The sequence below is a fragment of the Pseudophryne corroboree genome, chromosome 5 (assembly GCF_028390025.1).
Source record: "Pseudophryne corroboree isolate aPseCor3 chromosome 5, aPseCor3.hap2, whole genome shotgun sequence".
Classification (NCBI taxonomy): domain Eukaryota; kingdom Metazoa; phylum Chordata; class Amphibia; order Anura; family Myobatrachidae; genus Pseudophryne; species Pseudophryne corroboree.
The window spans coordinates 331967375-331988743 of record NC_086448.1 but is presented as its reverse complement, the minus strand read 5'-3'; the positions used below and the strand labels follow the sequence as shown (position 1 = coordinate 331988743).

The following is a 21369-nucleotide window of genomic DNA, read 5'->3' as shown; positions in this document are numbered from 1 at the left end:
CGTAGATAAGGAGTCTGCCCATGCCACGACAGCACTACAAACCCAGGCCGACGCCATGGCCGGTCTAACGATAGTTCCTGAATGTGTGTAAATGTACTTCATGGTAATTTCCTGCTTGCGATCAGCAGGATCCCTGAGGGAAGCAGTATCCGGAGAAGGCAGTGCCACCTTCTTGGATAAGCGTGTCAGTGCCTTGTCTACTTTAGGCGAAGATTCCCATCGTATCCTATCCTTCTGTGGAAAAGGAAACGCAATAAGAATCCTTTTGGGAACATGTAGTCTCCTATCCGGAGACTCCCAAGCCTTTTCGCACAATTCGCTTAGCTCAAATGAGGACGGAAACATGACCTCAGGCTTTTTCCCTTTATACATGTGAACCCTCGTGTCAGGGACAGGGGGTTCCTCAGTGATATGCAAAACCTCTTTTATGGCAATAATCATGTATCGAATACCCTTTGCCACATTGGGCTGTAATTTTGCATCCTCATAGTCGACACTAGAGTCAGTATCTGTGTCGGTATCTGTGTCAGTGACCTGGGATATGGGGCGCTTTTGAGACCCTGAAGGTCCTGGCGCCACAGGGACAGGCACGGTCTGGCTACCTGACTGATCCCTAGCTTCAGCCTTGTCTAACCTTTTATGCAGGAGATTCACATTTGCATTTAAGACATTCAGCATATCCACCCAGTCCGGTGTCGGCGTTGCCGACGGCGACCTGACATTCAAACACTCCCCCTCCACATTAAGCGAGCCTTCCTCGTCAAACATGTCGACACACACGTACCGACACACTTCACACACACAGGGAAACTCTTTTCTGAAGACAGTATCCCCTTTAAGGCCCTCTGGAGAGACAGAGAGAGAGTATGCCAGCACACACCCCAGCACAATGACCCTGGAGACCAACACAAAATGTTTTTCCCCCCAGCAGCACTGTATAATATCTTATCCGCCAATTATGTGGCCCCCCCCTCTCTTTTAAACACCCCTTCACCGTGTGTAAGCAGGGGAGAGTCCGGGGAGCTTCCTCTCAGCGTTCTGTGGAGAGAAAAATGGCAATGGTGAGTGCTGAGGGAGAAGCCCCGCCCCCTCGGTGGCGGGCTTCTGTCCCGCTCAAAGTTATTGAAAAATGGCGGGGGCTCTTTTATATACATGTACAGTGCCCACCTGTACATGTATATTGTCTTTTGCCTTAAGAGAGGTGTTATATTGCTGCCCAGGGCGCCCCCCCTGCGCCCTGCACCCGTACAGTGACCGGAGTATGTGAGGTTTATGGGAGCAATGACGCACAGCTGCAGTGCTGTGCGTTACCTCAGTGAAGCTCTGAAGGCTTCTGCCGCCTGAGACGTCTTCTGACTTCGTTTCTTCTGGCTCTGTGAGGAGAACGGCGGCGCGGCTCTGGGGGTGGACGCCCAGTAAGAACCTGTGTTCACCCCCTCTGGCGCTAATGGTGTCCAGAAGCCGAGGAAGCAGAGCCTATCATTTAAGAAGGTCTGCCCCTCTCTCCTCAGTCCCTCGATGCAGGGAGCCTGTTGCCAGCAGTGCTCCCTGTAAAAATGTAGAAAAATTCCAAACAAAAATGCTTTCTAGGCAGAGAACTCAGGGGAGCTCCCTGCAGTGCACCCATCTCGCTCTGGGCACAGTGTAAAACTGAGGTCTGGAGGAGGGACATAGAGGGAGGAGCCAGTGCACACCCAGAATCCAAAGCTTTCTTAAAGTGCCCTATCTCCTGCGGAGCCCGTCTATTCCCCATGGTCCTTACGGAGTCCCCAGCTTGGTCCTTACGGAGTCCCCAGCATCCTCTAGGACGTTAGAGAAAAGTAAAGTGTCATTGATTGAAGGACAGCTACTTTGTATTCTGGCCAGTCTGCATCACCTCTGCTGCTTCTTTGGAGCAGGGAAGGAAGTGGATTCCATTTACTTGGGAAGCTTGCTTTGCTGATATTTTATGGCCTTTTATATTAACTTCATTAAAAAAATATCATTTTTATTGTAACATATGAATAGTATGAATACTGATTTTGGCTAATCGAAGGCAATCAAGATCCAGTTCTGAGATATAAGGGTTATTTAACATGAGTAGGCCCTTTCAAGGTGATATGTAAGATTTTACTGTCGTCACTTTCCATGGCAATAATAAAAACCCTTATCGACAAAATTTTGCAAACATAAGTCGGCTGCCATAAACAATACTGTCAGAAGTGGGAAGGGATAACTTACCACTTTGCTGGCCTGGTCTTAGCAGATGTGCACATGCGGCAGACAGCTTCTAGGTGGCAGCAGGGGACAGCTACATCTAGGCCCCTCTAAATCCCGACAGTCAGCATGCCGACTAACAGGGACTATTCCCACCTGTGGGTGTTCCACTGAGTCCCCCCCCCACTCCCCGCTGGCATTCTGCTGCCGGGATCACCAGCGCCAGTCAGCCATAGCCAACCCATCAGCAGGACTCCAGCAACTTCAGCAGAAGAGGAATAGGATGGTAAGGTGTGAAGAGGGTAGAAATGGAGGAAAAACAGGGTGGCATGAGATTAATAGGTTGTCAGGGGCACAGGGGCTAGGAAGTTATGTCTTATAATGAATGGAGGCAGTAAATGGGAATAGATGCAATAAGTGGGGTTAAAGGAAACTGACACACAAAGGTGGTGGTGGGAGGGAGAAATAGATGGATAGACAGAGATGTATACACCAAATATGAGACAAACTCACAGAGAGGGAGTGAGAAAAAGGCCGACAGAGAAATTAGAGGCACACATACAAGAGGGGTACAGAAATACACATGGGCCAATATTTACTAATATTTGTGTTTGATTCGGTTTGTGTAGTGTTTAAACTCGTTTTGTATCGGGTGCATTTTCATGCAACTTTTTGAATCCATATACGCAAAGTTACGAAGCAGTCGACTTTATGCTTTTCGAGTTTTCCGATGTCGATGCCAGTCGTTTTTTTTTGGCACATTTACGGCCGTCATTGTCGTTTGCGTACGTGTTTTTGTTGGATTAGCAGTTTTTTTTCATAAGTTAAACGCGGCAGGGTTTTTTTTTCCCGCGGCCGCATTTTCACTTTCAGTTTCGATTTTCATCCCCGTTCGTGATTGGTTGTGTTTCAGATGGTAGGAGTGTCTGTGCGCAACCATATAAATATGCCCCAAACCGTCCGCACCTTGTGGGTTTAGTTAGTGGTGAGGAGGAGGGAGGTTGTGCTGTGGAGGTAGGTGAATTTGTGGTTTGTTGAGGAGTGTTGGTAGCGATTTCTGAGTGTGGTATTGTGTTTGAAAGTCGTCTTGTCATTCTTGTTGTCTTGTATTTTGTGGTTTTGTCTCATTTTTAGTCCAAGTTATTTTTCTTTACAGTCCCTTGTCACTGTTTGTGTGTGTGTGTGTGTGTGTGTGTGTGTGTGTGTGTGTGAGTTGTGTAGTGGTAGTGGAGGAGTGTGTTGTTTTTTGTTTTTTTTCCCTGTGTTAACTGTGTAGACACACAATTATGTGTGACTCAGAGGTGGAGGATGTGAGTGAGGGGGAGGAGGTCGGTCAGGTGGAGGAGGTGAGTGTTAGTGAGGTTAGAGAGGTGGAGGAGGTGGGTGAGGTTGCTGCAGCAGCCTCAAGTGACAGTGACAGTCAGAGTGCTCCGCAGCCACGCACCACTACTAAGACTGGGCGGAATGTTAAGTTTAGTTTTGCAGAAAATGTGGCATTGGTGCGTGAGCTGATGAAGTATCAGAGGCAGCTATTTGGCCCTGAGTCTGCCAAGGTGCCAACACGGATGAAGACGGTGTTGTGGTCGAAAGTAGTTGCTGCTGTCAATAGTGAGGGGGTGGTCAAGCGGACGGAGGACACACGTCAAACGGTAATATGACATAAAGCGACGTGTCAAGTCCAAAATGGCCAAGGAGGCCAAGTCTGCTCGGAAAACCGGTGGTGGCCAGCCTATATAGTAAGTTATCTGGAGTATGAGGAGACCATGCGGAGTGTAATACCTCCTGAAGTTGTCTCTGCAACCCATGTCCGGGATTCAGATAGGCCAAGGAAGAATGGTGAGCATTTTTTTTGTGTTAAAATGTTTAATTTGGTAATCTGTGTCATGTGACGTTGCATATTACTCCCATCTTCAAGTGTGTGTCTGCAAATTCATTGTTTTGGGTCATTTGTTAGCTTAAAGCCAATGTAACATCTTACTTTATTGTATGTCATGTGTTTTTCAAACAGATATTTTCCATGTGTAGTTTGGACTTGGTGTGTCTCTGATTTGTCTTGCAATAATGTGTTCCTTTTGGGTTTTTTTATTTTTAAAACATTATAACTATGTTTTATATATGTGTTCCATGTTTTTTTTACGTTTACAAATTCGTTGTCATGTTAGAGGCTGGAGTACTGGAAAGTTGTTTTTAAACCACTTACATGTGTAATGTCATCTTTAGAGAATGTTTTATTTTTTATTTTTTTTATTTGGCTTGTATTTGTACCGTGACACCATACTGCATATTTTTTTGGCAAAAAATTAGTTTTAAAATTTTTTGGAACATATACTGGTAATGTGTCTTTGGAGTGCCACATCACAGAGCAAATTAGATATTGCATCTGTAATATTTTTTAAATGAATACAAAATGAAGTTGTTTTTTTTAAAGAGCAAAACAAAACCTTTCCTTGAACTTGTGGCCTATGTCAGTGTCCTGTACATGTTTGGCTGTCTTGATGTTGCCATAGTGCATATGTGTTTTGGGTGTTTTTTGTGTTTAATTTTTGGCTTTCTGGTCCTAATGTTTGTTTGAATTCAAAACCAAGCATTACTAAATGTAAAACTGTTTATAAGCATAATGGGTGGATGTATACACAATAGCATGATTTATGAATATATCTCATTTTATACAGTGTCTGAAAAAAGCAGTACTACTCGTCGGCCAGTAAATCCTAACACATCTGATGATGATGACGCTGCGGAAGCAGGTAAAGTATCCATTGTAGTATAGGGTATGCTTGTAAAGGAATGGCCATAACAAAATTGCACTTTCATTAAAAGGTCCATCAAAAGAAGTATGGAGCAGCAGAAGTGGCTCTTCTGGAAGACATCACCACCAGAAACCTGTGGCGGAAAAGAAAGCAAGGTCGTCTGTCCCGGCACAAACACAGCAGGCTACCCCGCCACGAAGATTATCGTCCGTATGTTCGGTGCCTCCACTCCAAATTATGGACACACCTCCAAGACGTCATCCACACTCCCCTCATCTTGATTGTGAGTATCAAACTGGAATCAAAGTGAAAAATGTCACAACATAATCATAATCAGTCATAACCGCATTAAGTCAAAACACTTCCAAAACAAAAATACTTACCGTAGTAAGTAAAAGCTGAAATGGAATCCAAACTAAATGTCCTTGTCCACATCCAGTAAAGATATGTATGTCCACTTGAGTCATACAGTATGACATTGGGTATAAGATGCTGCAACAAAAAAGCATGTTTTTTTTTAACAAGTTTTTTTTTGTTCAGAAACTCTCATGTGTGCATGAGGTAGCATTGCAAAATACATTCAAAAACATTACTATGTTTGTTGGAACAAAGCTATAAGGTAACACATTATGTATTCCAATGTTTTTTTTTATGGTGGAGTATGTGTGAGCTCCAATAAAACTAAAGTGTTTGCTTTCACAATTAAGTAACCAGACACATTTGCCACAAACAGGCATATGTATGCATTTAAGCTATGAGTGATGATGTTGCTAGGCAGAATAGTTGTAAGCAACAGTGAATGATATGTGTTCCATGTGTAGTGTTTTTTAATCATTTCACAAACATATGGATAGCTAACGTAGATATGTTTAATATTTCAGCTTCGAGTCCTGGGACCAGCATCCCTCCGCAACAACACCAACACAGTGGCATGGAGGAGACAAACATCTTAGAAATGCTGCCATTAATGCAAGGAATGAGCCCCCCAGCACCTGTGAGTACACCACCACAGCAAACCACACCACCACCACAACACAGCCCAACAACACCAGGAACACAAGGTCCTGATCAGGTGTTTTGGACCATTTGGGCTAGACAGCAGGCCACTAATGAAGATTGCCTGCGTAAGCAGACACAAATGTTTGCAAGCCTACCATCTCACCTCAGAAGAATCTCAAGAAATCTGAGGCGACAAAATGAGCAAACAACCAGAATAGGCAATACCATGGAAGTCATGAGTACAGATATTACACAGGTCATGGGCAACTTACAGCGCATAATGGAAGAACAGCACAGACTAATGGAAGAACAGCACAGACAACAGCAAAGTTATATGAACATTTTCCAAACAGTCAAAAGATTAATGAAAGTTTAATCAGAATAGTAGACAATCAAAATGCTGCTACACGTGAACTCAATGCCACCCTCACTAACCTGAATGAAACTCTCAGATGCATGCACCAACAGCAAACAACCAGCAGTTCTGGTACGACTACTCCAAATATCACGCCAGTCTCATCACCACCAAGACGGTCCACCAGAGCACACCAACATGACAGTGCTAAAGGAAAAGGCCAGGACAAGTAGCCACCCAAAAAAACGTAAAAAAACAAGTTAGACATTTGTGATAATTAACACAAAATAGTTTGCAAGTGTTTTTTATGGTTTTCAAAATATCACACTTAGCTCCTTGACCCTTTTTTTAACATAATTAATTATAAGTGGGCCAAAATAATAGAAAAAAATATTACGCACATTTATTCCTTTTCTTTTTTTTAGGGTATTGGAGGAGGAAAAAATTGATGTAGCCACACATACATGTTAGCTGGAAGTAAATTAACCACTTGAATTTTTTCTAATCATTACTCTTTCTAGATTCCAATCATTCTCTTTGCCTGCAGATACAATAATTGCCTGCCAGGCTGAATGTCTTTAGCAGGAAGTAAACTGACCACTTGATTTTTTTTCTAATCATTACTCTTTCTAGATTCCAATCATTCTCTTTGCCTGCAGATACAATAATTGCCTGCCAGGCTGAATGTCTTTAGCAGGAAGTAAACTGACCACTTGATTTTTTTCTAATCATTACTCTTTCTAGATTCCAATCATTCTCTTTGCCTGCAGATAATCCAAATTACAATGTTAGTGATACATATCTTAGCTATCTTATCTAAACAACATTACAAGATGAACTCAATTGAGTGGCGTAAAAAGCTTGTAATATGTTGCCTTTGTTTTGTTTATAAAACATTGTCCAAATGAATGTCGGTATTGTTGGGACATGTTTGTGTGTGTTAAAAATTATTAAGCATGTTTTTACACATGATGCATAAACAAACAAATATGTACTTTTACTTTTTAAAAAAAAATTGAACAATAATGTATATGTGTGGAAAACTGTGTATTTACTTACACATCATCAAGTTTACAGCATCAAACATGAGTAAAAAAAATATTCAAGATTACAGTAAGTTTGTGAGTCTTAAATATGATGGTGCATCACACATAGGGACACATGTTTTCCTCAAGGCTAACATATTATATGTTGAGGAGTGTTTTTTGGGAACACAGGTTCTCAAACTCGGCCATCAGGAACCCACACAGTGCATGTTTTGCAGGTCTACTCACAGAATCACAAGTGACATAATTAGCTCCACCTGTGAACCTTTTAACATATGTCTGTGAGTAATTCATACACCTGTGCTTCTACTGAGTTACTTGAAAAACATGCACTGTGTGTGGTCCTGAGGGCCGAGTTTGTGAACCTGTGCATTAGGACATTACACACAATGATAAAGTAAAATACTAAATGGTTGATGTTGGCTTGTAAGAAATTAGCACTGCAAGATTTTGAACACTTATCCAGACTTAATGCATGCCACTCATAATCTGTTGTTTTGATATTAAAAAAACACACAATACACTGGCAACTTTTTTTAAGCATATAGCGAAGGTATGTTTGTATGTGTCAAGGAGACAGACACATTCAGAGTAATGGATTTTGGCAAAAAACACAAAACATCTATTTATGAAGACACAACAAATGAAATAAGCAAACCAAGCATCCCTTAGAAATAGCAATTTATGATCTGTTGCCTAACCTGCCTCCCTACATCAGTACTCCAAGTATCACCAGATGTCTCTAATTCCTCTGCTTGCTGGCTGCTTTCTTCCTCCTCCTCCTCCTCCTCCTCAATGTGTGGCAGATGTTGTTGCAAACACATGTTATGAAGAAAGCAGCAGCAGAACACAATTTGAGTCACCTTGGAGGGACTATACAACAAAAGTCCACCAGACTTATCCAGACACCAAAACCTAGATTTCAGCACACCAAAACATCTTTCTATCACATTCCGCGTGGACTTATGTGCATTATTGTAATTGTGTTCAGCAGGGGTATCAGGTCGGGACAATGGAGTTAGAAGCCAAGAGTAACAGCCATATCCTCCATCACCTAAAAGACAGATATAGTAACGTGAATCATGTTAAGATACAGCAACACATAAGTAGCACACTGTGGGGCAGATGTATTAACCTGTAGAAGGCATAAGGAAGTGAAAAACAAGTGATATGTGCAAGCTAAAAAAGGCAGCAGACAATCTGTTCCTAAATGTTAATTTACATATTGGAGCAGATTGGCAGGTGCCTTTATCACCTTGCACAGATCACTGGTTTCTCACTTCCTTATGCCTTCTACAGGTTAATACATCTGCCCCTGTATTTGGACCAAGTATACGCAGGCCTACACATATCCAATTACATACCCAGCAGCCATCCATCTGGCATTTGTCCATCCTCAAACTTATCAAAGAGGGATGACTGACTGAGGATGAAGGAGTCATGGCAGCCCCCAGGGTAACCAGCAACAACACTCATTATTTTGAGATTTGCATCACAAACCACCTGCACATTTGTGGAGTGTTGAAAATGGCGGCTAGTATATATGTGCTGCCTGCCCCTAATCTCAGCTGAATGTGTGTGCAATCTATGGCTCCAAGCACAGTGGGTATGCCAGCCAGCTCATAGAAATCTACCCTGACGGCATGCCACTGAGACTCCTGGGTAGGGAAGCAGATTGAGGTCTCGATGTGTGGCTGCAAAACAGCCAAAACCTGTGTGAACATTTTAACGAACAATAAACTTGATATTTTATGACAGAACTGGCCACCGAGAAATGAAAACAAACACAAAACAGAAGAGGTTGTTAGGTATACATCACCTGTATTAAGATTCTTGAAAATGAGGGCTGTGAGATTCCTATGACATCCCCAGACACAGCCTGAAAGCTGCCAGTAGCCATAAAGTGCAACACAGCCAGGAGTTTGTGCAGGCCTGAGACAGGGCGAGAGCGTGCTGTCTCAGGGTCTGGGCCCAGTTTGACAAGATCATACAGACAGAAAATGTTGTTACGATTTAGACGGAACATCTGTATGACCTTATCATCGGACAATGCGTTCAAGTTTAAACGCCCCCTAAAAAAACGAGGCCTGCGCAGCCTCCGCGGAACCGGTACAACCTGCTGACCATGTTCATTTTCTTGGCCCTGGGTACTTACAGGCTGATGTCTGAGTCTGAGGAATCCCACAGCACACAAAATATCACTGGCCCACAGTCCTGCTAACATTTCTGAGTGTAGGTGTATTGAAATGGGCCTAACATCCTTTTATAGGCATCCTAATTCAGGTGTGAGTGATTTTTTATTGCCAACACATGTAAACACGACTGAAAAAAGCAGGTCTATTTTTTTGCCGCTTTTTTTAACGAATCGCAAAAAAATACGACCGCATTTGAGCCCTCAGAGACTAACACCCAAATACGATTGAATAGTGAATTCCCGTATTCTATGAAATAACAGCCGCGTTTGACCGATGGTCTATTCATTCGTATTTCGGGACGTTGTCAGTCAAACCATTACGAATAGACCAGACACTGCCGAGATTGGTGCTTAGTGAATTCCCGGATTGGGACTTAGAAAAAAAAACACAAATCGACCAAACTCGGATTTTTAGTAAATACTGGCCCTGGAGTACATGTGTAGTAAGATGAATTCTACTCTTACCTCTATGAGGAAGTTTATATTAGACTATCAGCAACTATATTTCTAACCCTGAAAGGACAATATCAGGGTTTGCCTTAATATACAGTATCTGGGCATGGGATCCATTTAATTTGCCGGCTGTAACAAATTCGGGGTATGGGAGCCAGCATCCCAGAAATGACAGTAATCAGTAATAGTAGCAAGCAAAGTGGTTGCTCCTTGCAGTGTCCAATCTATCTATCTATCTATCTATCTATCTATCTATCTATCTATCTATCTATCTATTGTAAGTTTGCGAGCAGGGCCTTCCTATCTCTGTCTGTTTTTACCCAGTTTTGTTCTAATACTGTTCTAATTGTAAAGCACAACAGAATATGCTGCGCTATATAAGAAACTGTTAATAAATAAATAAATAATATCTATCTATCTATCTATCTATCTATCTATCTATCTATCTATCTATCTATCTATCTATCTAAGTATCGATGGTTTGCCTCACCCCCCAAAAACATTTAGGGAAATGTCACTCAAAATCGTAGGATGCATCATACAGTATGTACATAGAACATGGTAAGATGTGCATATGATTATGACAGATAATATGGGCTGCACGTATGATGATTTGTTGGAACGTGCGCATCGTAATCATGCATAAAACATGCACGATGTGCACACAATGCATCAATGGATGCATCAATGGCCCTCATTCCGAGTTGTTCGCTCGCAAGCTGCTTTTAGCAGCTTTGCACACGCTAAGCCGCCGCCTACTGGGAGTGAATCTTAGCTTATCAAAATTGCGAACGAAAGATTAGCAAAATTGCGAATAGAAACTTCTTAGCAGTTTCTGAGTAGCTCCACACTTACTCGGCAACTGCGATCAGTTCAGTCAGTTTGGTTCCTGGTTTGACGTCACAAACACACCCAGCGTTCGCCCAGACACTCCTCCGTTTCTCCAGCCACTCCCGCGTTTTTCCCAGAAACGGTAGCGTTTTTTCGCACACACCCATAAAACGGCCAGTTTCCGCCCAGAAACACCCACTTCTTGTCAATCACATTACGATCACCAGAACGAAGAAAAAACCTCGTAATGCCGTGAGTAAAATACCTAACTGCATAGCAAATTTACTTGGCGCAGTCGCACTGCGGACATTGCGCATGCGCATTAGCGACTAATCGCTCCGTTGCGACAAAAAAATAACGAGCGAACAACTCGGAATGACCCCCAATATCGTGTATTCGTACGGCCATCATATCTCATATCTATGTGGAGCATGGCGCTCTAAATATGAACAAATTTAAAAGAGTATATCATGTTTGATATTTACAAGAGTGCTTTACAGTATACAGTATGATAAGTGCCTGACTTGCCATTTAGACTCTGGTATTCTTTGAATGTAATACTTTTGTTGCATTTTTTTATGTGACTGTTGCTTATTTGTGTGATCCATACTGCAATATGTGATTTATATTTATTATATTGTGATTGTTCACCATCTTTGTATTTTATTTTGGGTGCTGAGCAGCGTTGCTTGTAAAAAAATTATATCAATTCTACACAAATCATATTTTTAATGTGAATGGCATGAAATTAGCAAATATGATTTATAAATATAAAATTGATCAGGCAAGTTTACATTTTGCCCTTTCCCAAAACTTGTGTTACTATATATTATCTTGTTGAAACTCTGTTGTATGATGATGACATTGTTATATTATGACACAAAACAGCTAGCTCTGTACCATGTGATCTCCCATATGCATAGTGAATAAAGACTCAAGACACTGGGGTAAATTTACTAAGATTCGTAATTTTCCGTTTGTGGTCAAAGTACCATCACGAATGACATCGAAAGTGTAAAGGTGCAACTTTTTGAATTTAGTACGACTAATTTACTAAGCTGTCGTATTTGTATTTTTATTTTGTTCCGATGTCGATGTCATTCGTGGTTTTGTAAGGTAGAATGCGGCCGATTTTGTGGTTTGTCGGCCGTGTTCTGAGCTTTTTGTTACGACTGCGTCACATGTCGGTTACGGCAGTGTTTGTCCGTTCCCGGCCGCATTTTTTTTCCTAAGTTTCGTTTTTGTCACTCGTCCGTGATTGGTTGTATTCGTGATGGAGGAGTGTCTGTGCACATTACTATAAAAACGCCCCAAACCGTCCGCACCTCGTGGGTTTAGCTAGTGGAGAGGAGAGAGGAAGTGTATTAGGAGTTGGTGAGTTTGGTGGAGTTTTTGGTGGATTTTGTGCGGATCATTGCGATTGTTGAGTGCTGTACTGTGTGTGTAAGTAGTCTTGTCATACTTGTTGTGTAGTTTTTTCAAAGTTTGTATACTTTTTTGTCCTTGTTTTTTTTTTCAAAGTCTATTGTCATTGTTTGTGAGTGAGTGTGTGTGTGTGTGTGTGTGTGTGTGTGTGTGTGTGTGTGTGTGTGTGTGCTGGGTGTGTGGTGTGTAGTGGTAGTGGAGGAGTGTGTTTTCTGTTTTTTTTTCTCTGTGTTATTTGTCGTTTGTTTGGATTATGTCTCAGTCAGAGGTCAGTGTTGTGGAGGAGGTGAGTGAGAGGGAGGAGGTGAGTGAGGTGGAGGAGGTTAGTGAGAGGGAGGAGGTGAGTGAGGTGGAGGGGGTTAGTGAGAGGGAGGAGGTGAGTGATGTGGAGGAGGTTAGTGAGGAGGAGGGGGTGCCTGTTGCGTTTTTCAGTGATAGTGATGGTGTTGTGGCTCCGCAGCCACGCACCACTACCAAGACTGGGCGCAATGTGAAGTTCAGCTATGCTGAAAACATGGCTTTGGTGCGGGAGCTGATGAGGCATCATCGGCAATTGTTTGGGCAGGAGGCTGCCAAGGTGTCCACACGTAGTAAGTCTGTGCTGTGGGGTAAAGTGATTGCGGCAGTTAATAGTGAGGGTGTGGTGAGGCGGACTGAGGACACATGTCGCAAGCGCTTTTATGACATAAAGCGCCGTGTCAAGGCCAAGATGGCCAAGGAGGCCAAATCAGCCCGCCAAACCGTGGGTGGACACCCCTTCCGTGCTTCTTATCGGGATTGGGAGGAGCCTGTGCGTTCTCTTATTCCACCCGAAGTGGTTGGTGCCACTCATGTGCGGGATTCTGACCAGCCAAGGCAGGATGGTGAGTTTATTTTTTAAATTTTTTTTGTTTTTTTTGTTATTTTAAATTACATTTAATCCTGCTAGTTGTGATTGTCATTTTTTAAATTGTTACATTGTGTTGGTGATGTCGTGCAGGCCTGTGCAACCTGTAGCTCTAAAGGTGTTGCCAAACTACAAGTCCCATCATGCATTGCCTCAGTTTTGTAAATAGTGAATGCTACATCTGTTGCAGTGCATGCTGGTATGTGTAGTTCTAATACATAATCATACTTCCTGCTTGTCCATAACTGTTTTTTTTTGGAAATGTTTTTTTTTTTAATGCTATTTTTTAAACAAAATTAAAACACAATATTGTGCTGATTTTGGGTTTGAATATGGATTATTTAGTGCAATACAATCTTATTTTAATAATACACATCCAATTAAGTAATCCAGAATAGTTTAAACATAAAATAGTTTACTTATCATTATGTTCCAGATGTTTACATCACAATAAGGATTTTCAGATAACAATGAGTATTCAAAGTATGTTGATTTGGTTTTGTCACATTTTTCAACAGTACGCCAGAGAAGCACCACAGCCAGGCCCCAGCCAACACTGCCAAGTGATGCAGATGCTGGCGAAGCAGGTAAGAAGTCACTGAAATCACATATTCAGCAAACACATAGAAGTTCCAAATATTAATGTTTCTCTTTTCACATAGGTTCTTCTTCTGCAAGCCGCCCTCCATTAAGGCGACCATCACAGGGCTCGGTGAGTGTGCCTAGGAGGCCAAGCAAGACACGTCGCGTTGAGCCTGAGTCTGCGGCTCCATCATCACCACCCCGGCGGCGCATCTCCTCAGTGTTGCCCCAGCCACCACAGGCAATTTTGGCAAGTCCGCAAAGAGATGAGCCACAATCACATCAGCTGTCTGGTGAGTATACAAAATGTAAAAAAAAAATATAAGTTTTACACAGTGTGGTCTATGAATGAACCTGGATAAGGCATAATGCTTTTGAAATACAATTATATGTGCAAGGTGTTATATGCATAAAAAGAATAATATTAATCTTTAGAAATGTAAAACGTCTCTGTTTGTCTTGTGCCTTTATCACCTTGCACATATGATTGTCTTTTCAAATCCTTAGGTCTTCTCCTGGTTATTTCTGCTGCACCACTGTTTGTGTAGTGTCAATACAATTATATTTGTGTAATTTATTATTCCTGCCCATAATGTCAAACAACAAGCACATGTTTTTTTATAAATAAATTTGGTAAACCATTTTCAGATGTGATGTTCGCCATAGAAACCATTTTGTGCTTTAAAAATGAAATCCACAAGAAAAAAAAAATGTAATGTTTAATACAAATGTTTGCCATGGCCAACATCTCCATTTAGAAACATAGGCCACCTTAAGACATTTGCATGGTTCTTGAAGATTACTAAATTAAAATATTGTTTACTAATATTTTAAAAAAAACACTGACTGGCTTAATCAATTAATGAGTGTGTAACAAACCACATTTAATGCATTGTGTGTGTTTCTCAAAAGGAAGGGGCATACACAATCTTGAAATGCATTAATGTAAAATGGCGAAAGAAATTCGTGTTTCCCATATCATTATGGCTTAGAGTCTGTGAACAAACAAATTTAAAAAAAAAAATCAGTTTTGAAATTTAGAAGGCACACACAGGCGTGCACAGAAACTGAATTGCGGGAACCGCACAGGACTTCCCCCCCCTCCATGGCATTATAGTGTTCTCTCACCTCCCCTGTCCTGGATAAAGACTGCTCACCTGGTCCGCACCTCTGGCCCGTCCAGGTGAGCAGTCTATATCCAGGACAGGGGAGGTGAGAGAACACTATAATGCTGTGGAGGGGGGGAAGTTCGGAGCGGAACCCGCCAGTCAGTCTCTGCGCACGCCTGTGAATGCACATATGTGTTTCTATTGGAAAGATTCCTAGTTAATTTGAACACACAAAATCGGACACATTTTCAACATGAGTATTATTAAGTAAGCCATGTTTAGGACAAGCAAAAAACTGTTACTTATACTAAATAGTGGCTGCTCTCAACCCCATACAGAACCACCCATCATGGCCGAGGACGCCCAGCAGGAACCTGACCAACAGCCTACCTTCACACTACACCTGCAGCCCGTTGATCCTACCCAGCCAACCCCGCAGCAGGATATACCACAAGCATCCGTTAGTCCCCAATTAATTCCAACTCCACCGCAGCAAGAAATGTCCCCTGACTTTTGGAACAGTTGGGCCACAAAACAAGTACAAAATTCTGCCTACCTGAACACACACACACAACACCTTGTTAGTCTGCCCCATCATCTTCCTCGCATTAGTCGGAACTCGGGCAGACTGATTGTTCAGGTTGGCAGAATAGCAACTTCAATGGAGCAGATCTGGGCGGACAACACTCAAATGCTTGCAAATTTGACAAGAATAATCGATGAGCAACAGCGGCAGCAACAAACCCTAATACAAGTAATACAGCATAACCAAGTGGTGAACGAAAGTTTGTCGCAAATTATTGCCAGCCACACTGCCACAAATATCCAACTTAATGCGAGCATACATAACCTCAGCCAAAGTATTACTGTGATGGCAGCCCAACAAGTCAGCTCAAGCTCCGGAACGACTACCCCAAGCCAGACCCCAGTTACCTCCCCTGTTCGACGCTCAAGCAGAACACGGGCCAACGACCCTGGTCAAACCTCTGCACCCAGCACACACAAAAAAAAATAAGGAAGGCTGCATGAAATGTTTGGAACACAATAAATTTTAAGCAATTGTATTCCCAGAAATCCCTGTGTCCGTGCAAATCATTTTAAAAGACGCAATGTATGGTTTAATGGGGTAATGAGTGACACTGTAAGTAATTCAAATTACAGTATAAATGTGCAGACCAGTATAAAGAAAAAACAGTAACGCAACAAAACAAACATTCACAAATACAATACATTTAATAAAAGTGGTTATTCAAGGTTAGTTTAAAAAAAAAATACTTACCGGAAAAATAACGCAAAATAACTTCTTGCCTTACCTGCCTCCCTACATCTGTACTCACACTGTCACCAGATGTTTCTAACTCCTCTGCTTGCTGGCTGTTTTCTTCAGCAACATGTGGAAGATGTTGGTTCAAACACAAATTATGAAGAAAACAGCAGCAGAACACAATCCTAGTCACCTTTGAGGGACTATACAACAAAAGCCCAGCAGATTTATCCAGACACCGAAACCTAGATTTCAGCACCCCAAAACATCTTTCTATCACATTCCGCGTAGACTTATGTGCATGATTGTAACTGTGTTCAGCAGGAGAATCAGGTTGGGACAATGGAGTAAGGAGCCAAGAGTAGCAGCCATAACCACCATCACCTGAAATACAGATATAGGCAACATTAGTACATGTGTATGATGATTAATTACCTAAATAAAAAACAGGAGTTTGAAGTTAACACACATACACACAACACACTTGGAACATACCCAGCAGCCAGCCATCAGGCATTTATCCGTCTTCAAATTTATCAAAGAGGGATGACTGACTGAGGATGAAGGAGTCATGGCAGCCGCCAGGGTAACCTGCAACCACACTCATAATTTTTAGATTTGCATCACAAACCACCTGGACATTAGTTGATTGCCTAGAATGCCGATTGGTAAATATATATTGCCTGCCCCTAGGTGGTCTCAGCTCAACGTGTGTGCAATCTATGGCACCCAGCACATTGGGCATGCCAGCAAGCTCATAGAAAGCTACCCTGACTGCATGCCACTCCGACTCCTGGGTAGGGAAGCAGATAGAGGCATCTATATGGGGTTCCAAGACATCCAAAACCTGAGTGGACATTAATAAATATAAGGTGAGTGTCATGATCTGTAATCAATACAATACTGTGTTGTAAGACCTAACAGAAGCAACACTTAGACATAGACGTGTATGTATATTTCAAATCACCTGAGTCAAATATTTGGAAAAGGTGGGCTGGGAGATACCAATGACGTCGCCTGTCACAGCCTGGAAGCTCCCAGTAGCCATAAAGTGCAACACAGCCAGGAGTTTGTGCAGGCCTGAGACAGAGCGAGAGCGTGCTGTCTCAGGGTCTAGGCCCAGTTTGACAAGGTCATACAGACGGAAAATGTTGTTCCTATTTAGCCGAAACATCTGTATGACCCTATCATCAGACAATGCGTTTAAGTTTAAACGCCCCCTAAAAAAACGTGGCTGGCGCAGCCTCCGCGGCACCTGTTAAACCTGCTGACCATGTTGACTTACCTGGCCCAGATTACTTGAAGACTCATGGAGCAGTCTCAGGTATCCACCAGCAACCAGAAAATCTGTAGCACACACAACAGCAGCCATTTCAGAGTGAGAGATTTTCAAAATGTGCCTGGGACTGTTTTATAGGGCCAAACATTCAGGTGTGACTAATGGATAATTGAATACACATGTAAACACGCTTATCAAAAGCAGGTCTACTTTTTTTTAGCACTTTTTTACGATTTGTAATTTTTCACGACCGCAAAGGCATTTTCACGGTACACAATACAAATACGAATGGTTAGTAAATTACTGAGATTCATACCTAAACAGCCGCGTTTGACCGATGGTGTATTTATTCGTATTTTTTTACTTGAACTTCCAAAAAAATACGAATTACCTCATCACTACCGTAATTTGTGCTTAGTAAATGCCCGAGATGACACTTTGAAGTAAAAACGGCATCTCGGTCAAAATCGGGAGCTTAGTAAATATACCCCACTGTCTGCCCAGGGAGGCTCAATTTTTTCACAAGTTCCCCATTGCTGAGAAACCACCATATACATATAGGTAAGTTAAGACTCTCAAGAACAGGAGATAAATAAAGTCAGAGGCAGCACCAGTAGAGTGCAGAGATGTCGAACGCACCAGGATCCCATCCTCCTAGGGGTGACTCCAAAATGACGGCTCCTCTCAGTGAGACCACTCCCCTTTTTTTGGCATGTGTGCCTCTTAAGCGTGAGGAGGAATATTTGCTGCTCTGTGTGTCACTGACCCCATTGCTGCCTGTGCACAGAGGTTGAAACAAACAAAACAAAATATGGGACATCCAAGTAACAAAGACTTGTTATAGGGATCCCCATAAAAAAAAATCTATGGGTTAGCTAAAAAATAACTAAGGGTGACAGTTATGGCATACATTTTTTTTTCCACTGTAAGTGATCTAACATTGTAGTGCACAGTGGTGCCGAAAGGGCGAGGAGGGGACACTCTTTCCCTTGGCCCAGGCTCTTCTCTCCCCAGCCCAGCACATGCTGCTGTTTGCTGGGCTCAACAGGGTCAAGTAGGGTTACAGATAATAAGCATCAGCACTCTCCTTTCTCTCACTGCATATGTCGGAGGAGCATTCGGTATTAATTTTTTTTTTTACAAAATATTAATTAATAGTCATTTCTAATGTCAGTTAAAACATAATTTTTTGCTTACTTTTTCAGATTGGATGTGCCAATCAGGGAAATTGTCTGAGAAGCACAGAAAAAATAAATAAGATTTAATAGCATTTCTGCACCATTATTTATACAAAAAATGATATTAAATAAAATTCACAATAAATTTCTATTTCATATTTATCTTGTTTAATTGGGGTAAACCTACTCAGAAGCTGCAAAGTATTGCCTACTGTATTCCCTAATACGTTCATTTGTATCAGGCATACTGTAGTATGCAGCCTGTAGAACACCAATGTTAAAGCTGCGTTAGTGAAATGTGATTAAGGAATATTTCTAATTAGATTCAAAGCAAGTGGCTAAAAGGATTTAAGGTGCCAGATGTCAAAACTGGCCTGTATATGTAAACTTAGAAGCGATTTCCTCATGCAAGGTAGCATATGGAACTGAGACTCTTTGACATGAATTGAAGTCGGTACACTACAGCAGTAAGAAGAACAACTTGAAATAATAAACTTGTTAAGCCTTTCAACAGGATGTGTAGTTATGGGCGTGTAAGACTTACGACTGAGGAGGTATTCATAGTGCTCAATTACTGATTGGACTAAGGAAGATGACATAATCAGGCAGAGTGCAGGAATCTACACATCTAAAGCAGATTTCTGTTTTTTTGGGTTGATATCTCAGATTAGATTGTTAGGATTAAAACTCAAAAGGGGATATTCAATTGTTTGAAAAGTCAGTAAAAACCAGACACCCAACCGACTTTTCAAACATTTGATTTCCCCTAAAGTCTTCATGTAGTTGTGGTTAAACTGTAATAGTCACTTCACCAGTTACACAGTGCTCTGACGTGTGTGACTGTCAATCATACTGAACTGCATTTCAGATTTATGATCAGCAGGTGTGGTACCCGCGTTCGGGGTACCCCTGCTGTATGCTATTGTGGCCATAAGGGTAGCGAGTGCTGCCTGAAGAGACTGGGGAATAACTGACACTGACAGGGTTAATTCCCCCCCCCCCCCTGGGAGTCGGGCACTGGGACCCAGGGCAGTCTGGCCATCCTTCCTGAGAGCGGGAAGCCCTCGGGGACGGGGATTGGCCGAGAGGAAGCTGCGCGCCAAAAGGGGAGAAGGAGGAGCAGAGGAGAAGCGTGTCTGAGCGCGGTTGGAGAGGGAGCCACGGGAGAGCCCGAGGTCGCCAGCTGTTGAGAGCCGCCGGGCAGGGAGAAGAGAGCCGCGGTGAGCGTGGAGCTGACAGCAGCCGGGTGTGTGAAGGAGCGGAGACGCGGCTGGCGGCAGCGTACAGCCACCCATCACAGCTGCATTCACGGACGGAGAAGCCGAAGCCTCCCGGCAGCCGCCCCGGTGCCCAAACCGCTGCGCTGATATCCACCACAGACAGGGGGAGAACCAGGGAGGAGAATAACCGCGGCCAGCAGTTTGGAGAGGCTGCTGCTGCAACAACAGTCCAGAGGCAATAAGGACACTCACCACCAGAGCAGGTACCAGGTCTCCCCTCTATTTCCACTGATTTATATGTTGTGGGGCCTGTCACCAACAGGGTCCCCTGAGTAAGAAGGGGGACGCCCCTGGTCTTAAATATTTCAGGCACAGTTGTTTTAAACTCCCCCGTTTGCCTCCTGCCAGCTAGAGCTATTGTTCATCCCACCAGCTTCTATAATGAGGCTGCATGTTAGAAGTGACAATGTCATAAGCCTTGGAGAGAGATAGCTTTACTTATGCTGAGTTCTTATTGGAGATAATCCAGTTTATGGACTTACCTTTATGTGGATACAAATACGGTTAGTACCGTTAACCATTGCTGCTACGTTATATCACCTACAGTTAGTTCCGCACACTGTTCTCTGAATACCTACCTTACGTCCACTGACGTCTCCCAGGAGTTCTCTGCTGGAGTGCAAGCGCCTTATAAAAGAGACATTGACCGCAAACGCCCACTGAGGCAGGAACTGAACATAAGTGCTTGGCGTACAACGCCATCTTATGGACAGTTTAGGAAGTGCTTTCAGATCACTGTCAAGATATTTCTTACCCTCAGGTATTATTGCCATCCAGGGGCGGATCCAGAAGAAAATGATAGGGGAGGCACCATGGAAGGGGCAAGTACATTTGCGCGCGGCTTCGGTGCATGTGAGGTGGCGCTTCTTATACAATGCCCACAGTTGTAGCGCTCATTATGCAATGTCTACTGTACTGGTAGTGCCCCTTATATAGACCCCATAGTAGTGGTGCCCCTTTATGCAATGCCCGTATTGCCCCCAGTTGTAATGTTGCCTGTAGTAATGCCCCCAGTCATTTAGCGCCCTAGTAGTTATGCCCCCAGTGGTATTGCCCCTGCAGTTATGACCCCAGCAGTTTACCCCCCCCCTTTAGTTTAGCCTCCCAGTGGTAATGCCCCCAGTAGTTTGCCTGTTTGTAGTTTAGCCACCAGTAGTAATGCCCCCCTGTAGTTTGCCCCATTGTAGTTTAGCCCCTGTAGTTATGCCCCCCTTGTAGTTTAGCCCCCAGTAGTTGGCCCCTGTAGTTATCCCCCAGTAGTTTGTCCCCTGTAGTTTAGCCCCCAAGTAGTAATGCCCCTGTAGTTACACCGCCAGTAGTAATGCTCTCCTGTAGTTTGCCCCCAGTAGTTAGCCCCTTTGTAGTTGGCCCCCAGTAATAATGTCCCCCATTAGTGTGCCCCAGTAGATGACCCCCAGTAATAATGTCACCCAGTAGTAATGCCCCCTAGGAGTTTGCCCCCAATAGATGACCTCCCCAGTAGTAATGCCCCCAGTAGATGCCCCCCAGTAATAATGCCCCCAGTTGTAACACACCCAGTAG

The 21369-nt window shown here is 43.0% G+C and overlaps 1 protein-coding gene across 1 annotated transcript in view; it reads left to right on the top strand.

The window, feature by feature from the left end:
• Window positions 1–15862, top strand: part of LOC134929033 (transcription factor SPT20 homolog) — a 74044-nt gene extending 58182 nt beyond the window's left edge. The window contains exons 5-7 of the mRNA XM_063924893.1: window positions 13654–13722; window positions 13798–14010; window positions 15165–15862. Coding sequence (XP_063780963.1) covers window positions 13654–13722; window positions 13798–14010; window positions 15165–15841 — 959 coding nt within the window. The 3' untranslated portion in view covers window positions 15842–15862. The remainder of the gene's footprint in view (window positions 1–13653; window positions 13723–13797; window positions 14011–15164) is intronic.
• Window positions 15863–21369: the final 5507 nt, after the last annotated feature.